This window comes from Brachyhypopomus gauderio, chromosome 9, assembly GCF_052324685.1.
Source record: "Brachyhypopomus gauderio isolate BG-103 chromosome 9, BGAUD_0.2, whole genome shotgun sequence".
In the NCBI taxonomy this organism is placed as follows: domain Eukaryota; kingdom Metazoa; phylum Chordata; class Actinopteri; order Gymnotiformes; family Hypopomidae; genus Brachyhypopomus; species Brachyhypopomus gauderio.
The window spans coordinates 3,069,708-3,096,125 of NC_135219.1; the positions used below are offsets into that span (position 1 = coordinate 3,069,708).

Sequence of the window (26,418 nt, forward strand, 5' to 3'; positions counted from 1 at the left end):
TGTTTGCAGGATGGGGTTTGGGTTTACAGGACAGGGTTTGAGCTTATATGACAGGGTCTGGGTTTAACAAGTCAGGGTCTGTGTTTGCAGGACAGGGTCTGGATTTATAGGACAGTGGTTGGGTTTGGCACAAAATAACACTTTAATTAAACAGGACCCTTTTAGACAAGATGCCCAGTACAAAAGATTCAAATAAACACGTACAATGTTTCATGAGATATCCTGCTTCTGTATTCTCAGAGTAGTTAAACAGACCTATGAATACGGGCGATATTTAAAGGTGGTTTGTTAGACGAGAGTAACGAGTGAAGAATGGAGTGATGGATCCAACAACGAGCTTCAGGTTTGGATCATCAGATCCTCCACTGAATGTTTCAGTGGTCTGGAGGAGCTGAGGTTCAGTCTTCACTAATGATGTGCTCTCCACACACAACCTCTCTTCCACATTCTGGACTGCTGTCAGACCGAGTGAGCGAGACTGAATGTGTGTGTGTGTGTGCGTGTGTATGTGTGTGCATGTGTGTGTGCCCAGTGTGAGTTCACAGTAGTGTTTTGCCCCACATTCTGATATTTGAGTTTGAAGCCAAATGAACCTTTGTTCTCAGTCTGCTGTGTGTGTCCCTGTGTGTGTGTGTGTGTGTGTGTGTGTGTGATTTTTGTATTTTGTAGTTGGCTATTTTTAATCACAGTTCCAAAAGCTCTTGAAACAGGTTTGATCCTCTTCAAACTCCATCCAGCTGTAATGCGTTGAATGTTTAATAGATCCATAATGTATCTGTCACATGAGATTCTGCAGTGCTGTCAGATGAAATGGAGAATGAATATTCGGATGTTCAGGAAGCCCGTGCGATGCCTTGGTTTGGATATGGCTGTCACTCACATACAAATGCATGCACACAAAGAGAACATGAGAATGTGTGTGTGTGTGTGTGTGTGTGTGTGTGTGTGTGTGTGTGTGTGTGTGTGTGTGTGTGTGTGTGCAGGTAAAGCTCCACAACAGGAGTTCACTGCTGTTATTCAGGCTGTCAGTCCTCTTCAATCTCCTCTCCAACCCATCCTTAAACTTATCATCGCTGTGGCCAAGTCCAAGTTCTGTGCACAGGTAAGTGTGTGTGTGTGTGTGTGCATGTGTGAACTAAATGTGTGTGCCAGTGTATTTTCCTGGCCCACCCTCTATGTCTCCTGCATGGTCAGTGTTGTTGACCTTGCTACAGTAGGCTGTTGATATGTGTCTAATGTGGTGGAGAGCAGGACTCTGTGGGCAGGTTCAGTGGAACTCAGTGGCTCCTGTTTCAGATCGTGGTGCTGTGGAACTGTGAGAAGCCTTCACCCCCTCGGAGCAAATGGCCCCCTGTCCCCGTGCCCCTCACCGTCATCCAGGGCGAGCGGAAGGTAGGACCCAGGGAGGAGGCAAAGGGTGTGAGTACTCGGGGGCGTGGCTGAGCCTTACATAGGGGGCGTGGCTGAGCCTTACATAGGGGGCGTGGCTGAGGAGTACTCGGGGGCATGACTGTGCTGGAGGGGCTGGTATGGTTTGTAGTGTGGTGGTGTTGGTACGGTGGCAGGGGTGTGTGTCAGGACTGGCTCGGATGCCACGACTTCTACCTCCACAAGAGGCACCCGAGTCAGTCCTAGCATTCTGTTTTAAGGTGTCTCGCCACCTTATTTTTCTCTCTGTCTCTCGCTCTCTCTCCCTTCTCTGACTTTTCGCTTATTCTTATTCAAGTATCTTTCTCCTGCGCCGCTTACTGGCCTCCCTCAAGTTTTCCTCCAGCTATTTATCTTCCAGTTTATCTTTTATTTTGGGAAGTGTTTTGTTTTGTCGCGGCGTTTGACTGCTGCCAGCTTCCTCCCCTGGCGTCCTCAGTTTAGTTTTCATGCTTCGAGTTTATTTCCGCGTTCTTTGAGCTGTCTTTATTATTTTTCCCCGTGCTTATACGGTTGAGTTTTCTTTTGTATTTTCACGTGTTGATCACGTTGTTTTCTGTTGGTATTTTTTCCCGTGTTTTACGGTGAGTTTGTTTCTTGCGCGTTGAGTTTTTCGCGTCCTTTTTGAGTTTGGTTTTTCTACATTGTGTGTGTGTGTGTGTGTGTGTGTGTGTGTGTGTGTGTGTGTGTGTGTGTGTTTGCGTGCACGCTGTGGGATTTATTTTCTGTTGACCTGTGTGTGTGTTTATTGTACGCATGCAGTTTTCAGCGATTATCTCCTGCCTGCTTCATACGGCGCTGGGGTCTATCTCTCTCTACATTATCTGGCGCAGTGTGTACCGATCATACACCCGTTGTCACAGTGTGGTAGTGTAGTGGTAGGGGTGTGGTATTGTATTGGTAGTGTAGTGGTAGGGGTGTGGTATTGTATTGGTAGTGTAGTGGTAGGGGTGTGGTATTGTATTGGTAGTGTAGTGGTAGGGGTGTGGTATTGTATTGGTAGTGTAGTGGTAGGGGTGTGGTATTGTATTGGTAGTGTAGGGGTAGGGGTGTCGTAGTGTATTGGTAGTGTAGTGGTAGGGTGTGGCAGTGTAGTAGTAGGGGTGTGGTATTGTATTGGTAATGTAGGGGTAGGGGTGTGGTAGTGTAGGGGTAGGTGTGTGGTAGTGTAGTAGTAGGGGTGTGGTAGTGTAGTAGGGGTGTGAAAGTGTAGTAGTAGGACTGTGGTAGTGTAGTAGTAGGGGTGTGAAAGTGTAGTAGTAGGACTGTGGTAGTGTAGTAGTAGGGGTGTGGTAGTGTAGTAGGGGTGTGGTAGTGTAGTAGGGGTGTGAAAGTGTAGTAGTAGGACTGTGGTAGTGTAGTAGTAGGGGTGTGAAAGTGTAGTAGTAGGACTGTGGTAGTGTAGTAGTAGGGGTGTGATAGTGTAGTAGTAGGGGTGTGATAGTGTAGTAGTAGGACTGTGGTAGTGTAGTAGTAGGGGTGTGAAAGTGTAGCAGTAGGGTGTGGTAGTGTAGGGGTAGGGATGTGGTAGTGTAATAGTAGGAGTGTGGTAGTGTAGCAGTAGGGTGTGGTAGTGTAGGGGTAGGGATGTGGTAGTGTAATAGTAGGAGTGTGGTAGTGTAGTAGTAGGGGTGTGGTAGTGTAATAGTAGGGATGTGGTAGTGTAGTGGTAGGGGTGTGATAGGGTAGCAGTAGGGTGTGGTAGTGTAATAGTAGGGTGTGGTAGTGTAATAGTAGGGTGTGGTAGTGTAGGGGTAGGGGTGTGGTAGTGTAGTAGTAGGTGTGTGGTAGTGTAGTAGTAGGGGTGTGGTAGTATAGAGCTATACTCCTGTCTCCACTCTCTCTCTCTTCATACTACTCTGAGACTAATACCAACATAATATGGGATTAAGAGATTAGAGGCTTTAAACTTTCTGATTGTTTGGACATGTCTGCCCCACACCTTGAAGTTCCTTGACTAATGTGTAGAATAGCTGTGAGTCCTTCACCCACCTGATCCTATCTTGGTGTCCAGTGATGAACAACACTGTTAAGAAACAAGCATATGGTGAACAGGCCACATATAAAGTGGAAGTTTGCAAATCATCCCTTCAGCCTTCAAGTATCTGTGGCTATCCTGACTTGAGCTTTGGCAGTTGCTAAGGGCGTTGATTTAATAAAACACCCCAATTATCCTTTAGATCATTAACATTGTGTTTTGGTTTTTAATTTTTTTCATAGGTTCATTTTTTAGGTTCATGGCTGGGTTTTCAATTGGATTAATTTGAGAGTAATTATATACTCAGACTGCTGTGGAATGTTGTGGTTTAATTAAAGAAGTGCTGCGTTCGTTAGTGCTGTGTCCATTAGTGCTGTGTTCGTTAGGGCCTTATGAACATTGGTAGTCTTATAAAGACCAGTAGACCTTTGAGCATCAATAACCTTGCAAAGACCAGTACCCTTACGAACATCGGTAGGCTTATGAAGACCAGTACCCTTACGAACATCGGTAGGCTTACGAAGACCAGTACCCTTACGAACATCGGTAGGCTTACGAAGACCAGTACCCGTACTAACATCGGTAGGCTTACGAAGACCAGTACCCTTACGAATATCGGTAGGCTTACGAAGACCATTACCCTTACGAACATCGGTAGGCTTACGAAGACCAGTACCCTTACGAACATCGTAGCCTTGCCAACATCAGTAGCCATGGTTGAGGCCAGATGAACTACAGCCACAAAACTACAGTAAAACTGACGCACACCTTAAAGCATTCTGTGTCCTTTGTCATAAGGTCACTTTGATACACACTTGCATGTGAAAAACACAGTACAGGAGAGGTCAGAAGGCAGAGGTCACCTTTGTAGATCACATCTGCATGTAGGTACAAAGAAAACAGCTCTAGCTAATTCTCCAGTTCCCTGAATTCTCTTTATTACTTAGAGATTCATTATGGTTGTGTCATTTAAATGAGTGTAATGACTCATTTTGAATTCTGTTACCAGTAGTTCCATATTGATTTTGCTTTTAATAAGCAGATTATTGCCACTAGATGCATAATGAAATATATTTATTATGTTCCCAGGCCATTTAAACAGATCTGCTCAATAAGAAACAGAAAGGCTCGTTTGTAAAAATAAGTGTTTGACTGCACAGGACAAAGTGTGAAAACAGAGTCCACAGTCACAGCACCAGATACCAAGAGTATATTTGGTGTCTGAGACTTCTGTGAGGGGATTGTGGGTAATGGGTTATGTATGGGGTTGTCATGAAGTCATTTATTATAAATGTAGGTTAGTAAAGGTCTTACTCTGCCCTCCCAGTCTCTCTCTCTCTCACACACACACACTCACACACACATACTCATATATAAGCTTGCTTTCCATCTTAAACCACATTCAGTTAACAATTTGGTGTACTGCTGTAACCCCATTAAAAACAAAGATGTTCTACTCTAGTTACAATGAGAGAATCACTAAAGGTCAAGAGAATGTATGTGTGTGTGTGTCTGTGTGTGTGTGTGTATGTGTGTGTGTGTGTGTGAGTGTGTTTAAGGCAGTACTCTCAATGAGCACAGGGAGATGGGACATCAGTGGCGTGTGTGTGTGTGTGTGTGTGTGTGTGTATGTGTGTGTGTGTGAGAGAGTGTGTTTAAGGCAGTACGCTCAGTGAGCACAGGGAGATGGGACTTCAGTAGTGTGTGTGTGTGTGTGTGTGTGTGTGTGTGTGTCTGGCTGTGTGTGTGTGTGTGTGTGTGTGTGTCTGGCTGTGTGTGAATGTGCGTGTGTCTGGCTGTGTGTGAGAGTGTGTGTGTGTGTGTGTGTGTGTGTCTGGCTGTGTGTGAGTGTGTGTGTGTCTGGCTGTGTGTGAGAGTGTGTGTGTGTGTGTGTGTGTGTGTGTCTGGCTGTGTGTGAGAGTGTGTGTGTGTGTGTGTGTGTGTGTGTGTGTGTGTGTGTGTGTGTGTGTGTCTGGCTGTGTGTGAGTGTGTGTGTGTGTGTGTGTGTGTGTGTGTGCACAGGGAGATGGGACATCAGTAGCGTGTCCTCCCAGAAGGGCCTCACACTCCCCCTGCAGCCAGAGACGAGGAGTAGACAGAAGGGCAGACAGAGTCCCTGTGGACAAACAGCTGAGCTCTGGAGTTAAATAAAGTCCTGGAGGAAAGCAGAGAGAGAGAGGGATAAAGGGAGAGAGACCACACGCCCTTATGCAACTCTCACCTAACCTGTCGGCATGCTGCAGACGTGTGTCTCACTTCTCATGACGACGTGACCCTTATTAACGTGTAATAATTCACCAGGTGTAATAATTCACCAGGGGAAATAATGTTTACCTGCATACTTTTGTTTTTTTTACTTACAATCTACAGCCAGACATAATGCTAGTGTCATTAAGTGATTGATTATTATTCCCTGGTCATTTCTTGATTGATTATTATCCCTCATCATTTAGTGATTGATTGTTATCCATGGTCATTTAGTGATTGATTATTATCCCTAGTTATTTAGTGATTGATTATTATCCCTCATAATTTAGTGGTTATTGTACCATATAATTTAATGATTGATTATTACCACTGGTCATTTAGTGGTTATGATACATAATTTAGTGACTATTATACCTGGTAATTTAGTGATTGATTATTATCCCTTGTCATTTAGTGGTTATTGTACATCATCATTTTGTGATTGATTATTAGCCCTGGTCATTTAGTGGTTATTATGCTAAACATTTAGTAATTAATTATTATTCCTGGTCATTTATTGATTGTTATCCCAAGTGATTTAGTATTTTACTTAGTCATTTAGTGGTTTATAATCTAAAGGAAAAAAAAACTTCTGTGGCTTTAGCAAATAGACTTATTAAGGAGAGAAAAAAAATCTTGTTTAAACAAGCTCGTTTAAATAACTGAGACCCTTTAATTAAAAGTCAATTCCATAATAAGGCTTGTGTTTCTCTGAAGCTTCCACAGGCTGTAATGATTTAGTGCAGCCACTGGATCGATTGGTTAGCAGGGTACACTGAGGCTCCGCCCCCAGCGCACGTTCCCAGTGCCGGTCCTGAACGCAGCACATGCGCTGGATCGGCCCGTGCATCCGTCTGGACCCCCCCAGCAGCCTGCACTGGCTTCCCCAGGGTCAGGGTTCAGCTAACGGAGAGAGAGAGGCCGTCACGCTCTGTGTAGCTGTATTTTTTTTATCTATTCACGAATAGAAATGGCAAGTTCTGTTATTGTTCAGTTTCTGTCGAGTCAGTTTTGAGCCAGATTGGGTTTTTTTTTTTCTTTTTGCACAGGTTTTTGGGTTTTTTCCCCTTGTGGTGATGTCTCAACACAATTTGCAGCTTTACCCCTGTGTGACCCTGTGTCCTCATACAAGGAAGCAGGTATTTTTAAAATGCAGTGTGTGAAAATAAACAGACTACATCCTGTTCTTAAAAATTGCTTAGTCTCAGGAGTTACCAGGTGCTCCTGGTTGTAAATAGCAAAGCAAAATTTCAAATGCACAAAAAAAAACAAAAGCAATAGAGAACCTGTCTCGGGAGGACAGGATTATATGAAGACCTGACTGATCACTGCTGTCCATAACTGAGGCTCTACTACTACCTCCGGAAGTAGATTTTGCTGCAGCAGATCAAACGTCTCCAAGAGGACGAGTGAGGGACATTTACATTGTATGACAATGACTCAAAACCAAAACAGAGGATTCTTCAGGAACCCAAAAGAACCAACGGCCCAGCATGCATCTGGCCAAATGAAGACGTGATCTATGCTACGCTGATCTAGTTTAGCAAACAGGGCCTTCTCCGTGGACAACAAAGCGACCATAAACCATGGGGACGATGTGCAATACGAACACAGCGCCACATACGTATGTGGCCCCCACCGACACAAACGCATCTGCATGTCTAGATGAAAAGGGACATTCAATTTGAAACCACGAACCGCGTTGCAGACGGCCCAGCGGGGCTGCGTCCGATTATACCGAACTCCCGTCAGCACTGAGCTTCTGTAAAGAAGGTCTGGTAATCAAAACTTTTATCACTGAGATTTCAGAGCAACATGTGGCAATATTGAATTAAAGAGACAACAGAGCCAACACTTGCACAGGTGCACACAATTATGTAACTTGTCAGGAAGGAAAGTGAAGTTAATACACACAGATTTGGAGAAACTGCGTTGGTAACTCCAACGACAACGGTGACCACAAACGACATTTTAAATAGGATTCGGGGTTTTTTTTTTTACAGAGCTGGAATCACACTCTTGGTAGAGCTAGATATTGAAAATATGGAGTTAGACTGGAGAGGGTGTCTGGATTAATATGGTCTTTACACTAGTAAAGACCTCCCTATAGACCGCTGACGTTGGTTGTCATCCAACAGATATCAAATATTAGGAACTCTGTGTCTAATGGGTTTTTCTCTGAAAACCGAATGGCATTTGTGAAACCTGCCTCTGTCGCACCTTGTGGTAAATAAAAGCGATTATTGCACTTTCTTCTCCCAAATGTCACTGGATCTTCTGAAACACAATATCTCCGATACGAATATTGTTTGCGCTCAACCTCAAGTGACGTTAAAACGTCATTAGAGGCAGGCCGACAAAAAACTTGACGTAAAAGTTTTTAAAATTTTAAAGTTTTAAAAGCCTTAAAAAGCTACAGGTGAAAAACTACAATAACAGTGTTTGCTCGCCTCAACACATCCATTTCATGCACGTTAGCGTTAGCTTACTTGTAGCACATTTCATTTTTCATGCCCTTAATGACCTCATAAGTCAAACAACCCAGTGATATTTGGGTGAGAAATGAACAGAGGGCAAAACACAAACACAGATTTGGAACATTTCTGCCACGGGGCATGACTGAGGGCGTTTTTGCTTTACCACGGGGCATGACAAAGGCAATTTTTGCATTTCCACAGGGCATGAGGGAGGCCATTTATGCAAACATTTCACATGGTGGTAAGAGTACGGTGTCGACAACAGCCTGACTTCGACTTCCTTGCCACATTATATGAACAGAGAGGATTATGGTATAGCGGAGAACGACTGTAGTTTCTCAGCAGAGAATCATGTAAGGGACGTCCTCAGATAGGAACGTGTAGGAACGTCCTCAGATAATCAACCAGTCAACAACCTTGCATTTCCGTCACAGGGCCTGGGGGGAGGGGGGTGGTTCTGTACATGTGGAAAAGGACCTCAGTGAGACATACTATGCCAGGAGGTTCTGAGTGACAGCTCCATCTCCGTGACAACCCGCTAATCAGTCAGATGTAACAGGAGCAGAGTGAAAAGAAGCGCGAGGGGGAATGTGGAACATTCTGGAAAAGATTAGTCAGACCAAGTGGCACACAGATGCAATAGCATCACCCAGATATGTGGCTGACGCACACACACAAACTCACTCACACACACACACACACACACACGTCCTGAGGCAGATCTCAGAGCCATCAGGGTGCTGTCGATGAAACAGTGGCATGATGAATGAGCTCAGAGATGCATGTGTTTGTGTGTGTGTGTGTGTGTGTGTGTGTGTGTGTGTGTGTGTGTGTCTACTGGGGAAAGACTAGAGACATTTTTATACTGTCTCATTAACCCCTTTAGAAGGAAGGGTCAAGTGTTAATCTTTGGTTAAAGCAAGTGTGTCATTCCTGTAAGATAATAAACCCACTGGCCAAGGTAAGGCCAACTTTACCATGTTGGAGCCAAACCAGACACCAGGCTAGGTACAAGATGGCCACTACTGTCCCCAAGATGTTTCAGTCTGCATCCTTCCTTCTCTCATAGTAACAACACAGGATCCATTAGTAAACCACAGGTGGTCTAACAAAGGTCACAGCCAAGACACAAGCAAACTACAGCTCTATTACTCGCTCAATATCCCAAACTACAGCTATATTACTCTCCCAACACCTCCCCACCAAACTACTGCTCTATTACTCTCCCAACACCTCCCCACCAAACTACAGCTCTATTATTCTACCAACACCTCCCCACCAAACTACAGCTCTATTACTCTCCCAACACCTCCCCACCAAACTACTGCTCTATTACTCTCCCAACACCTCCCCACCAAACTACAGCTCTATTACTCTCCCAACACCTCCCCACCAAACTACAGCTCTATTATTCTAACACCTCCTCACCAAACTACAGCTCGATTACTCTCCCAACACCTCCCGACCAAATTACAGCTCTATTATTCTACCAACACCTCCCCACCAAACTACAGCTCTATTACTCAATCAATACCTCCCCACCAAACTACAGCTCTATTACTCACTCAATACCTCCCCACCAAACTACAGCTCTATTACTCACTCAACACCTCCCCACCAAACTACAGCTCTATTACTCTCCCAACACCTCCCGACCAAACTACAGCTCTATTACTCGCCCAACATCTCCCCACCAAACTACAGCTCTATTACTCTCCCAACACCTCCCCACCAAACTACAGCTCTATTACTCTCTCAACCACAAAGGTGCAGATTTGATTTCACAGGTGACCACACACACGTTCACACACAAACACATATTCCAGACATACACTAGGGAGGAAATTACTTTGGCATTGTATGTAGGCACAGCAGGCTGGAAGGCGGGGGGGGGGGGGGGGGGGGGGGGGGCAGACTGATGAAAATCTGCTATTTCTAAGTTTTCTGCCTTTCTATTCCTAAGCTGGGCCACAGCTTCTGAAGGGCCTGAGTGACCAGTGTCATTCTGGGTCATTCGTAGCACATATGCTGGTGAAAATGGCAACAAATCCAGAGAGCCTGAGGGAGAAACACACAAGTCTGGGCAGAAACCACTGGTAGCAGTATAGTAGACAGTGGTGTGCAATGATTAGGCATATTTAACCAGTAGAGGAGATGGTGGTTTGTGAGGTTCAGGTATATGTAACCAGTAGAGGCTATGGTGGTTTGTGAGGTTCAGGTATATGTAATCAGTAGAGGCTATGGTGGTTTTTCAGGTCCAGGTATATGTAACCAGTAGAGGAGATGGTGGTTTGTGAGGTCCAGTATATGTAACCAGTAGAGGCTATGGTGGTTTTTCAGGTCCAGGTATATGTAACCAGTAGAGGAGATGGTGGTTTGTGAGGTCCAGTATATGTAACCAGTAGAGGAAATGGTGGTTTGTGAGGTCCAGGTATATGTAACCAGTAGAGGAGATGGTGGTTTGAGAGGTCCAGTATATGTAACCAGTAGAGGAGATGGTGGTTTGAGAGGTCCAGTATATGTAACCAGTAGAGGAGATGGTGGTTTGTGAGGTCCAGTATATGTAACCAGTAGAGGAGATGGTGGTTTGTGAGGCCAATATAGAGGCCTTTAACCTGTTAACGCCTGCAATGACGATGGTTTCTGATGTCAGAGCTGCTGCTCTCATGTCAGGGATTACAGAATCAAAGGTGGTTGGGGTGGTCTGTGATGCATAAAATTGCGCTGTATGCCAGGTTGAAGGTCGCGTAGGGTAACTAAGGTCCCCGCCAGGCAGACTGACACACACAGACTGACACACACAGACTGACACATTCACTCGGTGCGATTCTTCACATGGCTGAAGCAACAATGGAAGCACATGTCTCAATAATGAAGGCGGTGACTGCCGAGGTGAAGATGAAGTTTTTATCGTAGCGAGGAAAAGGGAACACGGGGGATTTGCTCATTTGTTTATTACTTTTTTTAGATTGCCGATGTTGTTCCTGATGACTTTTTCATGTCCCGACTCTTCCAGACGATGAGTGGGCGATTTTTCCCGCATGATGTCATCAGGACCGACGCGGTGCTCAGCCTGGATGAGGATTCCGTTCTCTCCACCAATGAGGTACGCCTCCAGCTTATTCTCCACCAATAACATATCGACTCTGACTCACCCTTCTTCCTGTCCAGTGGTGAGGTGAAGCCATGCTCAGTATATTTCAGTTCATAAGTTCACCCTGAGTTCATAAAGGGTCACATGACCATCTTCCTGACTGTTAAGACCAAAGCGTAATAGCTCCAGTTGCTCTGTTATGTAGCTGCTTTCCTTCGTCGTGTTCAGCAGGTTGATTCTTTTGGGGCAGTTGTGTCATTCATTGTGTTTTTCAATTCCCCATGAAGAACCCTACCAGGAAAGAGTGTTGGCTTTTTCTCGTGTTAATAGCACCTGCAGTAGAGCGAAAAAGACATGATGATGAAGCAATGCTGAGTTTACGTAAATAGGCTTTTCAGAATATAAGTCTCGATTGTAGAAATGATGAACGTGTGTAGCAGGTTGATGTTTGTGAATGGTGAACGTGTGTAGCAGGTTGATGTTTGTGAATGGTGAACGTGTATAGCAGGTTGATGTTTGTGAATGGTGAACGTGTATAGCAGGTTGATGTTTGTGAATGGTGAACGTGTACAGCAGGTTCATGTTTGTGAATGGTGAACGTGTGCAGCAGGTTCATGTTTGTGAATGGTGAACGTGTATAGCAGGTTCATGTTTGTGAATGGTGAACGTGTATAGCAGGTTGATGTTTGTGAATGGTGAACGTGTGCAGCAGGTTGATGTTTGTGAATGGTGAACGTGTGCAGCAGGTTGATGTTTGTGAATGGTGAACGTGTGCAGCAGGTTGATGTTTGTGAATGGTGAACGTGTGCAGCAGGTTGATGTTTGTGAATGGTGAACGTGTGCAGCAGGTTGATGTTTGTGAATGGTGAACGTGTGCAGCAGGTTGATGTTTGTGAATGGTGAACGTGTGCAGCAGGTTGATGTTTGTGAATGGTGAACGTGTGCAGCAGGTTGATGTTTGTGAATGGTGAACGTGTGCAGCAGGTTGATGTTTGTGAATGGTGAACGTGTGCAGCAGGTTGATGTTTGTGAATGGTGAACGTGTATAGCAGGTTCATGTTTGTGAATGGTGAACGTGTATAGCAGGTTCATGTTTGTGAATGGTGAACGTGTGCAGCAGGTTGATGTTTGTGAATGGTGAACGTGTATAGCAGGTTGATGTTTGTGAATGGTGAACGTGTATAGCAGGTTCATGTTTGTGAATGGTGAACGTGTGCAGCAGGTTCATGTTTGTGAATGGTGAACGTGTGTAGCAGGTTGATGTTTGTGAATGGTGAACGTGTATAGCAGGTTGATGTTTGTGAATTGTGAACGTGTGCAGCAGGTTCATGTTTGTGAATGGTGAACGTGTATAGCAGGTTGATGTTTGTGAATGGTGAACGTGTGCAGCAGGTTGATGTTTGTGAATGGTGAACGTGTGCAGCAGGTTGATGTTTGTGAATGGTGAACGTGTGCAGCAGGTTGATGTTTGTGAATGGTGAACGTGTGCAGCAGGTTGATGTTTGTGAATGGTGAACGTGTGCAGCAGGTTGATGTTTGTGAATGGTGAACGTGTGCAGCAGGTTGATGTTTGTGAATGGTGAACGTGTATAGCAGGTTCATGTTTGTGAATTGTGAACGTGTGCAGCAGGTTCATGTTTGTGAATGGTGAACGTGTGCAGCAGGTTGATGTTTGTGAATGGTGAACGTGTGCAGCAGGTTGATGTTTGTGAATGGTGAACGTGTGCAGCAGGTTCATGTTTGTGAATGGTGAACGTGTGCAGCAGGTTGATGTTTGTGAATGGTGAACGTGTGCAGCAGGTTGATGTTTGTGAATGGTGAACGTGTGCACCATTGCCTTGCCCAGTGTTTTATCGCTCTATACTGATTTGATAAAAATGTGCTTGTGCTCTGCCACTGAGATTCTTCAGTTCCTTTGATGAAAAACTGCAGGATGTTGGAGATGCATCAGGCTGTTTGACTGTAGTAAAGCAAACTTTGCAGAATATATAAACATATTTCCTTCATAAATAAAACAAAGCCAGACTTAAAAATAACAAAAAAACTCTGTCAGGTTATTATATTTTTGTATGTTTACGTGTGTGTGTGTGTGTGTGTGTGTGTGTGTGTGTGTGTGTGTGTGTGTGTGTTTCAGCACTATTTGTCATGCGGACCATATTTCCTCTCTCCTCGTTGCTGTGTGTTGTATTTGTTCATGCACTTTGTTAATGTCAATTCTCCCTCCTCAGATTCAATTAGGGCAGCCATGATATTTACCCAGCGCAGGAGAGGTAGGCTGCTGGGGCTGCATTTAACTGCTCTTCACCGCATAACTCAATAAGACAATAATGTGTGTCTGAGAAGGACGTGGAGAGGAGGACAGGCGGAGGGGCCAGTTGGTGGAGGGAAGGGAGTGAGGGAGGGAAGATAGAGGGAAGGAAGTGAGGGAGGGAAGACAGAGGGAAGCGAGTGAGGGCGGGAAGACTGAGGGAAGGGAGTGAGGGAGGGAAGGGAGTGAGGGAGGGAAGGGAGTGAGGGAGAGAAGACAGAGGGAAGGGAGTGAGGGAGTGAAGACAGAGGGAAGGAAGTGAGGGAGGGAAGACAGAGAAGGGAGTGAGGGAGGGAAGAGTGAGGGAAGGGAGTGAGGGAGGGAAGACAGAGAAGTGAGTGAAGGAGGATATACAGAAGAGGGAGTGAGGGAGGGAAGAGTGAGGGAAGGGAGTGAGGGAGTGAAGACAAAGGGAAGGAAGTGAGAGAGGGTAGACAGAGGGAAGGGAGTGAGGGAGGGAAGACAGAGAAGTGAGTGAAGGAGGATATACAGAAGAGGGAGTGAGGGAGGGAAGACTAAGTGAAGGGAGTGAGGGAGGGTAGACAGAGGAGAGAGAGAGAGTGAGAGTAGACAGAGGGAAGGGAGTGAGGGAGCATGAATGAGAGCAACGGAAGGCTAGACGGACTTGCTGGAAGGGGCGTCTGTATCCATGCCGACCTGGTAGAGCCCCACCCCCTGACCTTCCCAGAGAGCTCTTATTGGGACAGGGCAGCTCACGCAGACAGCAGTGCGTTACGTGCATTCACACACGGTCTAGGTTCAGTGGAGTTTCACTCGGACACTCACGATCTCACGCGCCCCTGTTTACGGGACTCGGGCGCCCTGAGGAGAGCAGAAGCAGCTTGTGAACTTCACATCCCGCGGGGCACAGTACAGGAGATCTTCTCCCCGAGCTGTTACGCAGCTGTTTGCTAAGGTGTGGGGTGACACCTCGTTGTTGTTGGGCAAACCGGGCGACCTCAGCTGTGAGGGGTTGCTCCTCTGACAGGGAGCCCATGTTCTCCAGAAGACCTTCACCTAGACCATCGTTTACCGCTGACGCCATCACACGCCTCTGCCTCCCCAAGGTCTTCAAATGATTAGTTATGCCGTGACTTGGGTACATGGTAAGTTCAGAAAAACACTTGCTTGCAGAAAAATGTTGGCAAATACAAGGTGAGAAAGGGAGGGAGGGAGAGAGGGAGAGAGAGAGAGAGGGAGAGAGGGAGAGAGAGAGAGAAAGAGGGAGAGAGAGAGAGAGAGAGAGAAAGAGAGGGAGAGAGAGAGAGAGAGAGGGAGAGAGAGAGGGAGAGAGAGAGAGAGAGAGAGGGAGAGAGAAAGAGAGGGAGAGAGAGAGAGAGAGAGAGAGAGAGAGGGAGAGAGAGAGAGAGAGAGAGAGAGAGAGAGAGAGGAGAGAGAGAGAGAGGGAGAGAGAGCTGGGTTTCGAGCATTCCCCGCCTGACTGTGCAAAGTAAAAGACAATAACACCAGCTCAGAACGTGTGGACCCTCCACACCGACACTCCAGCCAACTGCCAGCCGGCACGTTCCCGAGGAACTGTGGGAGTCACGCAGTCTCACACTGTCACGTCACCGTGCCGACAGTCGCCGCATCGGAACATCAGAGTGTGAGTGAGGGTGAAAAGAGGGAGGAGCTCTGGAACCCTCTCAGAACTGCTGGCGCTCACTCAGACAAACGGCTTTGTCGCTAACTTGGACGCCACGCTCGGATCAAACCAAAGGAACCGTGTTTTATGAGCTGGCTCCTCTTGTCCAAGGGGCGTGGGAGAACAGATAGGGTGGTATTTATTACACATCACGGGTTTGGGCCGAGAGACCAGATTGGGATTTATTATTAATTTTGTTTGCCACAGAGCTAGCCGCAACCCTTTAGCTGCAAATTATTGCTAGCCACAGAAAAATCGTATAGTTAATCTGATTTAGGATGCAAATGCAGTGTTGTGCCATCACGCTGTACTTTGAATGGTCAGATGGATCTATATATCATACCTTGCAAACGATGCGCTACAAAGCATAGAGGAACAGTGGAATATCAGTAGATTTATATAATCGTTCCATATAGTCGTTCAGGTCATTGAATTGCCTTGTGTTAAATAGATCCAGGGATCTGAATCTTCAGTATGGACCCTGGGCAAAGATAAAAACAACAACACTGACTGTGGTTTCATTACGTAGTTAAAGAACCGCACATATTAAATGTTCATCATATCAGCTTCACGTCTTTGTGCATTTATCTGACCAGCTTTCGCTTCGTTAGAGAAGTTTTCATAGGGGCAGCTGTGAAATCTTTCTTGATAACTAGATGAGGAATAGTCGAGTGTATATTCTCCCCATGTTCCAAAGCAACATTAGCGGATAAATCACTGCTACCGTGCCTCAAAGTGAAGGTAATCTCAGATGATGAATTCCTTCTGGACACCATGCTCTCTGAACACCAGCCAGCCAGCAGGCCTCTCCACACCCCCTACCAGCTCCTGATCCAGTAGAAGCCCAGCCAGACAGCTAGAGCCCAGCAGGGTCCCAGCCCAGACCAGGCAGCTAACGAGGGCGGCGTGTCGGAGACGACCACGCCGCCCATCGTCTCCTCTTTGCAGTGCCCGTGTCTCTTCCGACCGGCGTTTCTTCAGCGGGCCCAACACTTGCGCTCCGAGCTCACGCTTCGCCCAGCAGATCTTTTATTAACCGCGCCCGCTCCAACCGCACCTACACCTGTCTAGACGAACCGTGGGGTTCCGCGCCTGGACAGTACCTCTGTTGCCATGGCGCTGCATCTGCGATGATACTGCAGTCTGGTAAATAAATAAAAAAACATGGAGGTTGAACCACCTGTGGCGGTAAATATGTCTGATGGAAAATGAAAATGACTCATGACTCATGACTCCTGGCTTTTTAATGAGGATTTTCCTTTCATTCCTTATATCGGCACTTCTCATAACTGATGATTGCATTGTTTCAAGTCATTAATCCGATTATTAAAAGGGGGAAGTGGAAAATCCGGATGGCACATTCATAAAGAGCACAGAGCACTGCACTAAACCCACAGCACCCCCCTCCAGTGGCACATAGCACCAAGGACATAGATGTTTAGACTTGGTAGATATTTAAACTTGGATACAATTTTAGCCTAATATGTATGTATATTCCAGCTGTACTGTCATTTTGTAATGACTGGTAGTTTACTGAACAGAGGTAGTGAGATTAAATAGCCAGAAGTAGTGAGATTAAATAGCCAGAAGTAGTGAGATTAAATAGCCAGAGGTAGTGAGAGGTAGTGAGGATCTGCAGTTTAAGGCCTCTGAAGTCTGGGCCACCTCAGCCCGCGTGTTAAACAGTGCGTCTCACGTCAAGGCTACAATCAAACAAGGTGTCCGGTTGATGGCAGCTCACGTCAGGGCAACGAACAGACGAGGTGTCCTGCGATAGCATCTCACGTCAGGGCTATACAATCTGGCGAGGTGTCCCGTGGCGACGGTTCACGTCAGGGCCACAAAGGGGCGAGTGGTCGCGCGGTGGCGTCACACGTGATCGATGTGGGCGTCAGGGGCTCGGGCACAGCGCCCTTCTCTCATTTTGTCATCCATCTTCCCTCGCTCTCGCACAGCCTGTAATTAAACGAGACACGCGATGAATAAAATAAATGTCCCGCTGTTTGGCGAGACCCTGCAGTTCGCGCAGGATATTATGAAACGCATGGTTTCCGGGAGCAGCGGTTATTTCCCTCATGTCATTAATCTCGCGACTAGGTGGCGTCCGACCACTTTAATGTAACATTAAGAGCGACGTGCCCAACCTTTCCCTCCAATACGCCCACTCGGTTTAATCTCCGCGCCACCTCTCACACAGCAAAGGAGGTTCCGGAAAACACAACACCTGCGTGATGAATGTAAAAACCTCTCTTCTTCCAACCCAAACCTCCCTTAAAGCCCTGGGACGTGCCGATCGTTTGCTTTAAAGGGGTTTTATTTTAACAAACTGAAAAAGACATTTTGTGACATTTTTGTGTTTATGCTGCATTCCTGGGTCAGCATTAATGAACACGAGAAACAGATTTACTAATGAATGCTGATTACATTGAATATTCATTGATTGACACTGTCCTCTTTGAGTCATAGTGCAATACGCTGTGTGAATATTAGGCTAACACAACACTTGCTATTTTGCGATCTCTCGTTGGCAGGTTGACTTCGCCTTTATCGTCTGGCGCAGTTTCCCCGAGCGGATAGTCGGATATCCCGCACGTAGTCATTACTGGGACGGAGGCAAGAGGAGGTGGGGCTACACGTCCAAATGGACCAATGAGTACTCGATGGTTCTGACGGGCGCCGCCTTCTACCACAGGTACAGAAGTAATCCGGACAGGAGGTGGAGTTCAGTGCGAGAAACAGAACTGTTGCTTAGAGTATTCACTTAACCACTGAAGTTCTTACATATGTTCTTGCCAACTGATCATTATTATAAGCATGCATTCCTGCAGACAGAGCAACACAAAAATACACACACACACACACACACAAGCATCCAGGTAGAAAAAAACATTTGTCTTTTCCTTTCTCCGTCTCTTCCTCTCTCTTTAAAGGTCTGTTCAATATAAAATGTCAATTTCCAGTAGGGAGTTTTCCAACAGTAATCCCATGTGCTGTGGCAGTGAGGTTTAGATGCTCGGGTTGTGTCTCCGTAAGTGTAAAGATGGAGTGGCTCCAGGAGACAGTGTGACGGTAAAAGCAGATTATAAACACTTGAGCTGACAGTTGCAGTGGGGTGATTGCAGTGATGTGAGGCACAGGTGGGGTAGGACTCCCAGTTTGGTTTAGCTGAAAGCCCCTCTGATCATATTCACCAGTAAAGGAGAGGGACAAAAACTCATCTTTCAGTGACCAACTTTCCACACCAACACGCACACAAACACACACACAAACACTTAAACACACACACACTTAAACACACACACACTTAAACACACATTCCGCCAGACCTTCGGCGTGACAAATCCTGACTGAACTGTCTCAGTGCCTATACAGAGAAATAAATGCCTAACATTTATCTAACATCTAAAGACACAGGAAATATCCACCTGTGTGTGTGTGTGTGTGTGTGTGCGCAGTGGAACATATCCTATAGATATATGAGTGAGCTAAGACTTGTGCTGACTCAGAGAGAGAAACAGAGAGACAGGAGGACAACCAGGAAAAGGATGAGTGTGGCATGCACAGAGAGAGAGACAGAGAGAGAGAGAGAGAGTGTGTGTGATAGAGAGAGGAGAGTTTGTGAGAGTGTGTGTGTGAGAGAAACAGAGAGACAGGAGGACAACCAGGAAAAGGATGAGTGTGGCATGCACAGAGAGAGAGACAGAGAGAGAGAGTGTGTGTGTGATAGAGAGAGAGGAGAGTTTGTGAGTGTGTGTGTGAGAAAGAGAGAGTGTGTGAGAGAGAGAAAGAGAGTGAGAGATGTCTCCGTGAAATTAAAACATCCATCTCTGTGCTGACCCCCATCTCCCCCTCCCTCCCTCCTTTTCTCTCTCTCCCTCCTCTCTTCCACTCTCTCGTTCTCTCTCCCTCTCTCAGGTACTATAATTACCTGTACACTCACTACCTGCCCACCAGACTGCTCGCCATGGTTGATGAGCTGGCCAACTGTGAGGACATTCTGATGAACTTCCTCGTCTCCGCGGTAACCAAGCTCTCGCCAATCAAAGTCACACAGAAGAAACAGTACAAGGAGACAATGATGCAACAGGTCTGTGTCTGGCTGTGTGTGTGTGTGTGTGTGTGTGTGTGTGTGTGTGTGTGTGTGTGTGTATCTATCTGGCTCTGTGTGTATGTGTAAGTGCACACACACATATTTTTAGATAGATGAGTGTGTCTCCCAGGTGATTCTTATGCTGTAGACACGAACACCAGCACTAATAGTTAGATAGATTACCCCAGGTCAGACAGAGAGAGAGAAAAAAGTGTGTGTGTGTGTGTGTGTGTGTGTGAGTGACAGCTCTGAGGTCATTTACTGATTCAGCGTTTGTTTCTGAGAAATATTCTCTATATAGTGGTACCTCGACATACGAGTTTAATTCGTTCCAGACCCGAGCTCATAAGTAGATCAACTCGTATCTCAAACGAATTTTCCCCATATTAATTAATGTAGATAATTCTAATTGGTTCCAGCCCTCAAAAAAGTCCCAAAGTTAGCCTAAATTATGAAAAAAGACATAATTAATTTAATTAATTAGCAATAACCTCTCCATCTCTTCATGAACAGACGTCCTAAGTTGGGAAAATATTGTCGCACCTTTCGCTGCTTTAACACCTTTAAGGATGTGCTTCTGCTTAAGGATCGTACAAATGGTGGACGTACTGCGGTCGAACATCCTCGCAAGTTCAACAACACGAGTTCCTTTATCGTGTAAATGAATTATCTCCTGCTTCGTTTCTATGGATATCATCCTCTTCTTCTCAGCGGCCTTTCCACGTGCGGATACTTTTTTGGGTGATGATGATGCACACAAAAAGTTCAGATTAAAATATACACTCACTCTAAACACTGACACAACCGATGCGCTAACTAGCGGTAGCATCCTGAAGCTCGTCTCGTATCCCGAATTTGAGCTCGGGTGTCGGAACAGAAATTTCGCTCGCGCCGCGGCTCGTAACTTGGAATACTCGTATGTGGAGCAGCTCGTATCTAGAGGTACTACTGTACTGAAACAGTTCAGGCTGCTCCAGGAGGGACTTTATCTGACTCTCTCTCCACCCCTCCACTCATCACTCCATCATAATGTCTCTCTCCATCCATCCCTCCCTCATCATCCCTCTCTCCATCCCTTCTCTCTGTGGGTACACTTCTTTCGGGGGGCTTCTCAGAGCTGCGTTCTGTCACGCCTGACGAACGGACATTTGGAGTAAACAGACAAACGTCTCTCTGCTGTCCCCCGTCCTCCCTATCTGTCTGTCTCTCCTTCCCTCTGTCCCTCTCCTTCTCTCCCTCTCTGTCTGTCCCTCCTTCCCCCTGTCCCCCTCCTTCCTGTTGGCAGGGCTCGAAGTCGTCCCGGTGGGCGGACCCGGACCACTTTGCCCAGAGACAGTCCTGCATGAACGCCTTCGCTGGCTGGTTTGGCTTCATGCCCCTCCTCCACTCCCAGCTCCGCCTCGACCCGGTTCTGTTCAAGGACCAGGTCTCCATCCTGCGCAAGAAGTACCGGGACATCGAGCGGCTCTAGGGGACGGCCTCTCCGCCCTCCGTCCATTTGGCCACACCCACTCTTATATCACCATCCGCCCAAGAACCGCCCCTTTTTTTGGGAGATGCACGGGCTTGCCGGGACTTGGTACCATAAATGTTATGTCCGCAAAGTAATGTAATAAAAACTAAAATATGCAACTCCGGGCCTTTCTCGTACAGTGACGATGGGAGAAAGGGGCGGGGTTACCAGAACAGAGGCGTGGCCTGAACAGGCCTCGTGGAGGGCGGTCCCTCCTGCCAATGCCTGCAATATGTACCTTCGGTTCACTTATTTTTTGTACGAGTACATGTTTTTTTAAAAAGGAGCCTGAAGTTGAAATAAAGCCACTGATTGCTGTGGACCGGAGTGTTGCTTCGATGTGTGGGCTCAGTGCTCATCTCCTCCTTCATCTACAGTCCATTTCCAACATCATATTTTTCTTGGTAGGCTAAATGAAATGGTTTTATTTTTAGTGTTGTAATATAAAGCAATTTATTGGTAGGAACAACTATAATAAGTTGTTGGGATGTATTATATTTGCCATGTTTGTTACTTATATGTTTTACCTAGAGAATTTTTCATGGGTGTGTGTGTGCGTGTGTGTGTGTGTGCGTGCTTTGGCATGAATGTGTGTGCATGTCTTTGTGTGTCTTATTCGTGGCCACTTTAGATCCTATGCAATGAAAAGCAGTTGTATAATAGCATGTTTTAAGACTAAATGTGACTGCCCCAAGCTAACTGTGAGGGGCAGTAGAATGGACCAGTGACCAGCTGGACACCCGGGCCAAAGACAACCGGTGCTTGGGTGGGGGAGTTCAGCTGGACCGGACCAAATCAGCACAGAGACACTCATTGAAAGGTTTGACTGTGGTAAAAGTCCTCAGTGAGCATGGGGCTACATGTGGGTGTGTATTCATGAAGATGTGAGTGATCATGCTGATTGCTTTATTTATGTGTGTATACTGGCAGGTTGTGATCTGCACTGATGTATGAACTCTTTCATCTCCCTCTTGAGGAACACACAGAACAGAGGAGAGACGAGTTAGGTGGAGCTTTACCTTCACGTAGCACTCCCTCAACATCCTCTACTTCTCCACCCCTCCCTCTCTCTCTCCCTCACACCCCTCCCTCTCTCTCCCTCTCCACCCCTCCCTCTCCCTCTCCACCCCTCCCTCTCTCTCTCCCTCACGCCCCTCCCTCTCTCTCTCCCTCACGCCCCTCCCTCTCTCTCTCCCTCACGCCCCTCCCTCTCCCTCTCCCTCACGCCCCTTTCTCTCACTTTGTCCTCCCTTCTTTCTCGCCCGCCTCCTTGTTCTTTGCCTCCTGACTTCTCCTCCCTGACCTCTCCTACCCCCTCATGACCTCTCCTAACCCCTGACCTCTCCTTCCCCTCATGACCTCTCCTACCCACCTGACCTCTCCTACTCCTCATGACCTCTCCAAACCCCTCATGACCTCTTCTAACCCCTGACCTCTCCTAACTCCTCATCCTCCATGTTTCACAGCTCGCCCGCTGTCTGCTTTACTAAGACGATAACTCAAATACCAGCATGTGCAGGTATTAATAAATGACTCCAGGTAAATAAAGAATCACACTCAGATTATTGTAATTAGCAGTGCAGGGGATTCTGCTGGGCCCAGGGCAGCTAGTTTGGCTGCAACTGCTTTGAAGGGCGGGCAATGAAAAGATAAGGACATTTATCACTGTGGGCTTCATCCCAAATCTCAAGCCCTCTGACACTATACCCTACGCTGAAGGAGGGGGGGTGAGGACTAGTGGGAAACATCCAAGATCCAGGAGCACAACAGGAAGATGTTTGGTGACGAGGTAGAGCTGCTGGACCCATCATGGGAAGATCAAGAGTGCAGTCTGGGGAACAGCTCAGATAGAACAGTGCTGTCCTGGGAACAGCTCAGATAGAACATTGCTGTCCTGGGAACAGCTCAGATAGAACATTGCTGTCCTGGGAACAGCTCAGATAGAACATTGCTGTCCTGGGAACAGCTCAGATAGAACAGTGCTGTCCTGGGAACAGCTCAGATAGAACAGCACCGAAGAGTTATCTGAACAGCTTTGAAACAGCAGCTTTGAAACTAAATTCACACTTCACAATGACTTTCCCTGTAATCTCATCATATCTATCTATCTATCTATCTATCTATCTATCTATCTATCTATCTATCTATCTATCTATCTATTTCTCTCTCTCTCTCTATCTAACTGCAGTTTTACATGTGGGTGGATGTGCAGGGTGTAAGAATACACCCTCTCTCTGGCGCCCCCTATAGACAGAGCGGTGGCACTGCGCTCAGGCAGCTGGCCTTGCTTCATGCCTGCGAGGGACTCCACGTTCCTGCCTCTCATTACCAGCACTCAGTATTCACAAAAACATAGTTGATTTGTCTTTTTCAAATCATCGACCTGACGGGAGTCATATTCTAATGGCCCGAAATCAATCAATGAGAGAGATGCTGTTAAAACACAATTCTCTTTCTATAAAACTTAAAAAAGAAAATGCATTTCATGTCCTCTAATAAAAATGTTGATTTCTGCCGCCCCATGGGTCTGATAAGTGCTTATCAATAAGCACTAATAGACTCTCGTTGGCGTAAATGGAGTTGAGATTGAAGAGGTGGAGGGAGAGGTCTCTCTCTCATCAGTGGAGATGGTGCATGGAGGGCCTGGGTGGTGTCTGGGTGGTGTGGCACAGTCACAACTTACACCACACTGTGATTAGATCATAAAAGTCATTACTCTCACACTCCTTCACTGCATCTCTCTCTCTCTCTCTCTCACCCACACACACACACACACACACACACACACACACACACACACACACACACACACACACACACACACACACACACACACACACACACACACACAGTGTTCCTCTCGTCACACTCTCATTCCTTCACATTTAAACATCGTGAATTATTTATCGATGTGATAGTTATTCATACAGGGATGTTCAGCTGAGGGATGTTCACCCCTGTGCATACACACCCCACTAATACACAAGTGCCTTAACGAAATAAACCAGGGACCCAAATAATATGCAAGGTGCAGGACGAGAGAGAGAGGAAGAGAGAGATAGAGAGAGAGAAGATCCACCCCATCTGCTGCGCTTGGTCCAAACGTCCCGAGTCCCGCAACTTTGAATGTCCTGAGACAATCCTGCAACTTCCAAGGTCCCAGCAACCCCAGAAACGCCCCCGAGGACCGCACCATCCCGTATGCGCCTGGCTCGGTCGTCGGGGGGCCTCGGGCTGCGTTGCCATGGTTACAGCATCGCCATGTCCACAACGTGTTCGCTTGGAGATCGGAGCGTCCCTCTCTGTTCAACGGCTGACACATACTGGCCTTCTCTGTTTATTCTCTTCCTCTCTCTCTCACTCTCATCCTCTCTCTCACATCCTCTTTCTCTCTCTCTCATCCTTTCTCATCCTCTCTCTCTCTCATCCTCTCTCTCTCGCTCATCCTCTCTCTCGCTCATCCTCCCTCTCTCATTCTTTCTCATCCTCTCTCTCTCATCCTCTCTCTCACTCATCCTCCCTTGCTCATCCTCTCTCTCTCACTCATCCTCCCTCTCTCACTCATCCTCCCTCTCTCACTCATCCTCCCTCTCTCATTCTGTCATATTTCATTATCATTTCAGTAAGGCCTTGTTGGCTTCGACAATGTTGCAGCATATGACTTTGGCGATACAGTTTTGCCCAACGCGGCGTGCGGTCCAGTACAGGCACCGTGTCCAGAGCTTTGCCACTATCTGCATGATCAGAATTTGCTACTGGATATGAATTCAATCCTAATTCCAGCGTGGGAGCCCGAAACGGGAGCAGCTCCAATCTAATCTGAGAATGATGCACTCGCCATGGTGTAATGTGCACAGTGACGTCTCCTCCCACTGCATGAGAACAGAGACAGAGAAGGACAGAAATAACACACGTCTGAATAAACTCGTTATGTAACCACGCTCCCCCCAATCCCCCCCTGCAGGCAGCAGACCACAAAGGCGTGGTGGGGATGTGGGGATTAGTCTGACTCCAACTATTTTGTGGGGTTTTTTTTTTTTTTTTGGGGGGGGGGGGTTATGTATAATTTGTCAGCACACGAGTGGCAACAAACACAATGCTTATTGCCTTTTTAGACACACGGTTATTGTCGTGTAAATTCACATTTGAATTTGGTGGCAAAACCAAACATCTTTACTTTACATTCTGAGGATAATCCCTGGAGTTTTTATGGAGTAGCTCAAGGTGATGTGGCCTCTGCTGTCTGTGGCTATACGGCCAACTGTAAGAGGCACCCGACTGGGTCTCTGTGTACCAGACACTGATCCTAATAACACAGCCATGACAATCAGTCACTGGAGCAACACGAGCCCAAGCTCCGCTCTTTCCCGTGCCAGAAGTTCACTTGAAATCTCATTTTCTAGCAGATTTTCAATTTCGCCTCCACCCCGCCGTCTCCCGCCGCCTCCTTCTCCGTCTTCTCTCCCAGCTCGCTCGTTCGGGGACGGCCTGAGGGGGGACGTGGACGTAAAGGACGTGAAGGGCTCTCCCACCCTCTCTCCCACGATGGCCCGCGAGGAAAAGCCAGGCCTGTTCCAAAGGGGAGACGACGTTGTTGGGATGAAAAAAACTGGCCCGGTTGAACAAACGATGACAGAACACTCGTGCTCCCACGTTAGCCATCGAGCTTCAACACGAACGACAGGACGCTGATTTTCTTTGTTTGCGTAATTGGAAATGTCTTCACCACACCTATGGTAGATGCGGTTAAACTTCAGAGCTCTAAAGTAGGTGTGAAACATGGACGTTTTACATTCGTCACAGTTCAAAAAGTAGCCTGATGTAAAGTAAAGAGAAAGCCAGCTTTGTCTGCAAACTACAGAGTTAACAAAGTATCAGCAGTCAAGCAATCAGTCGTTTTGGGGTTATGATGATTCAGAATAAAAAGTTGGACCGGTGTGTGAAATGTCTCATTTCTCTGAAAAGCACTGTGTACCACTCCAATTTGTACTACCTATATATGTCTATCTTGCTCATAGAGAGAGAGATAGCAAGAGAGAGAGCAAGAGAGAGAGTGAGAGAGAGCAAGAGAGAGAGAGAGAGAGCAAGAAAGGGAGAGAGAGAGAGAGAGATCTTGTTTCCAGAGAAGCAGGATATTTTGGACAGAAGTCCTTCATCAGCTGTGCAGGCAAAGTGCCAGAGGGAGAATCAGCTCATATATGAAGTAGATGTTTAAATCATAACATTCATTCCACGGGGTTCAATAGTTCCATAAGAGTATATTGGTTTTTTTTTCTTTGAGTTTCACCCCACTGTGGAGAAAGAACAACTTTCTCTTCTCCACGGTGGAAATTCACAATTTCACAAATAAATTTCAGAAATTGAAGAGTAAGATACTCTCAACTGAAAAACAAACATACAAAATCCTTGGAGAAGAGAACACACCACCTTTCACTGCAAAACATGTGACATTTGACTGGAAGACAGTAACACACTATACACTTATACTTTACACACACCACACCTCTCATAATAATTACATCCTGTTAATTAAAATTTTTCCTGCTGTTATTACTGATCTTGTTTAACGTATTGGGGCATATTTTAACTTTTATGATTATTGTGTGACTATTAGAACTATCATCTTCATCAGTAATCT

General features: G+C 46.4%; 1 protein-coding gene across 2 annotated transcripts in view; it reads left to right on the forward strand.

The window, feature by feature from the left end:
- LOC143522701 (exostosin-1) overlaps positions 1–21,102 on the forward strand; it is a 179,855-nt gene extending 158,753 nt beyond the window's left edge. The window contains exons 7-12 of one of the 2 annotated variants that reach the window (XM_077016457.1): positions 984–1,102; positions 1,297–1,392; positions 11,147–11,236; positions 17,709–17,869; positions 19,093–19,264; positions 20,553–21,102. In XM_077016457.1, coding sequence (XP_076872572.1) covers positions 984–1,102; positions 1,297–1,392; positions 11,147–11,236; positions 17,709–17,869; positions 19,093–19,264; positions 20,553–20,738 — 824 coding nt within the window. In that variant the 3' untranslated portion in view covers positions 20,739–21,102. Of the gene's footprint in view, positions 1–983; positions 1,103–1,296; positions 1,393–11,146; positions 11,237–17,708; positions 17,870–19,092; positions 19,265–20,382; positions 20,529–20,552 lie in introns of those variants that run through there. The other variant, XM_077016458.1, reaches the window with a different exon arrangement.
- The last annotated feature ends 5,316 nt before the right edge of the window (positions 21,103–26,418 follow it).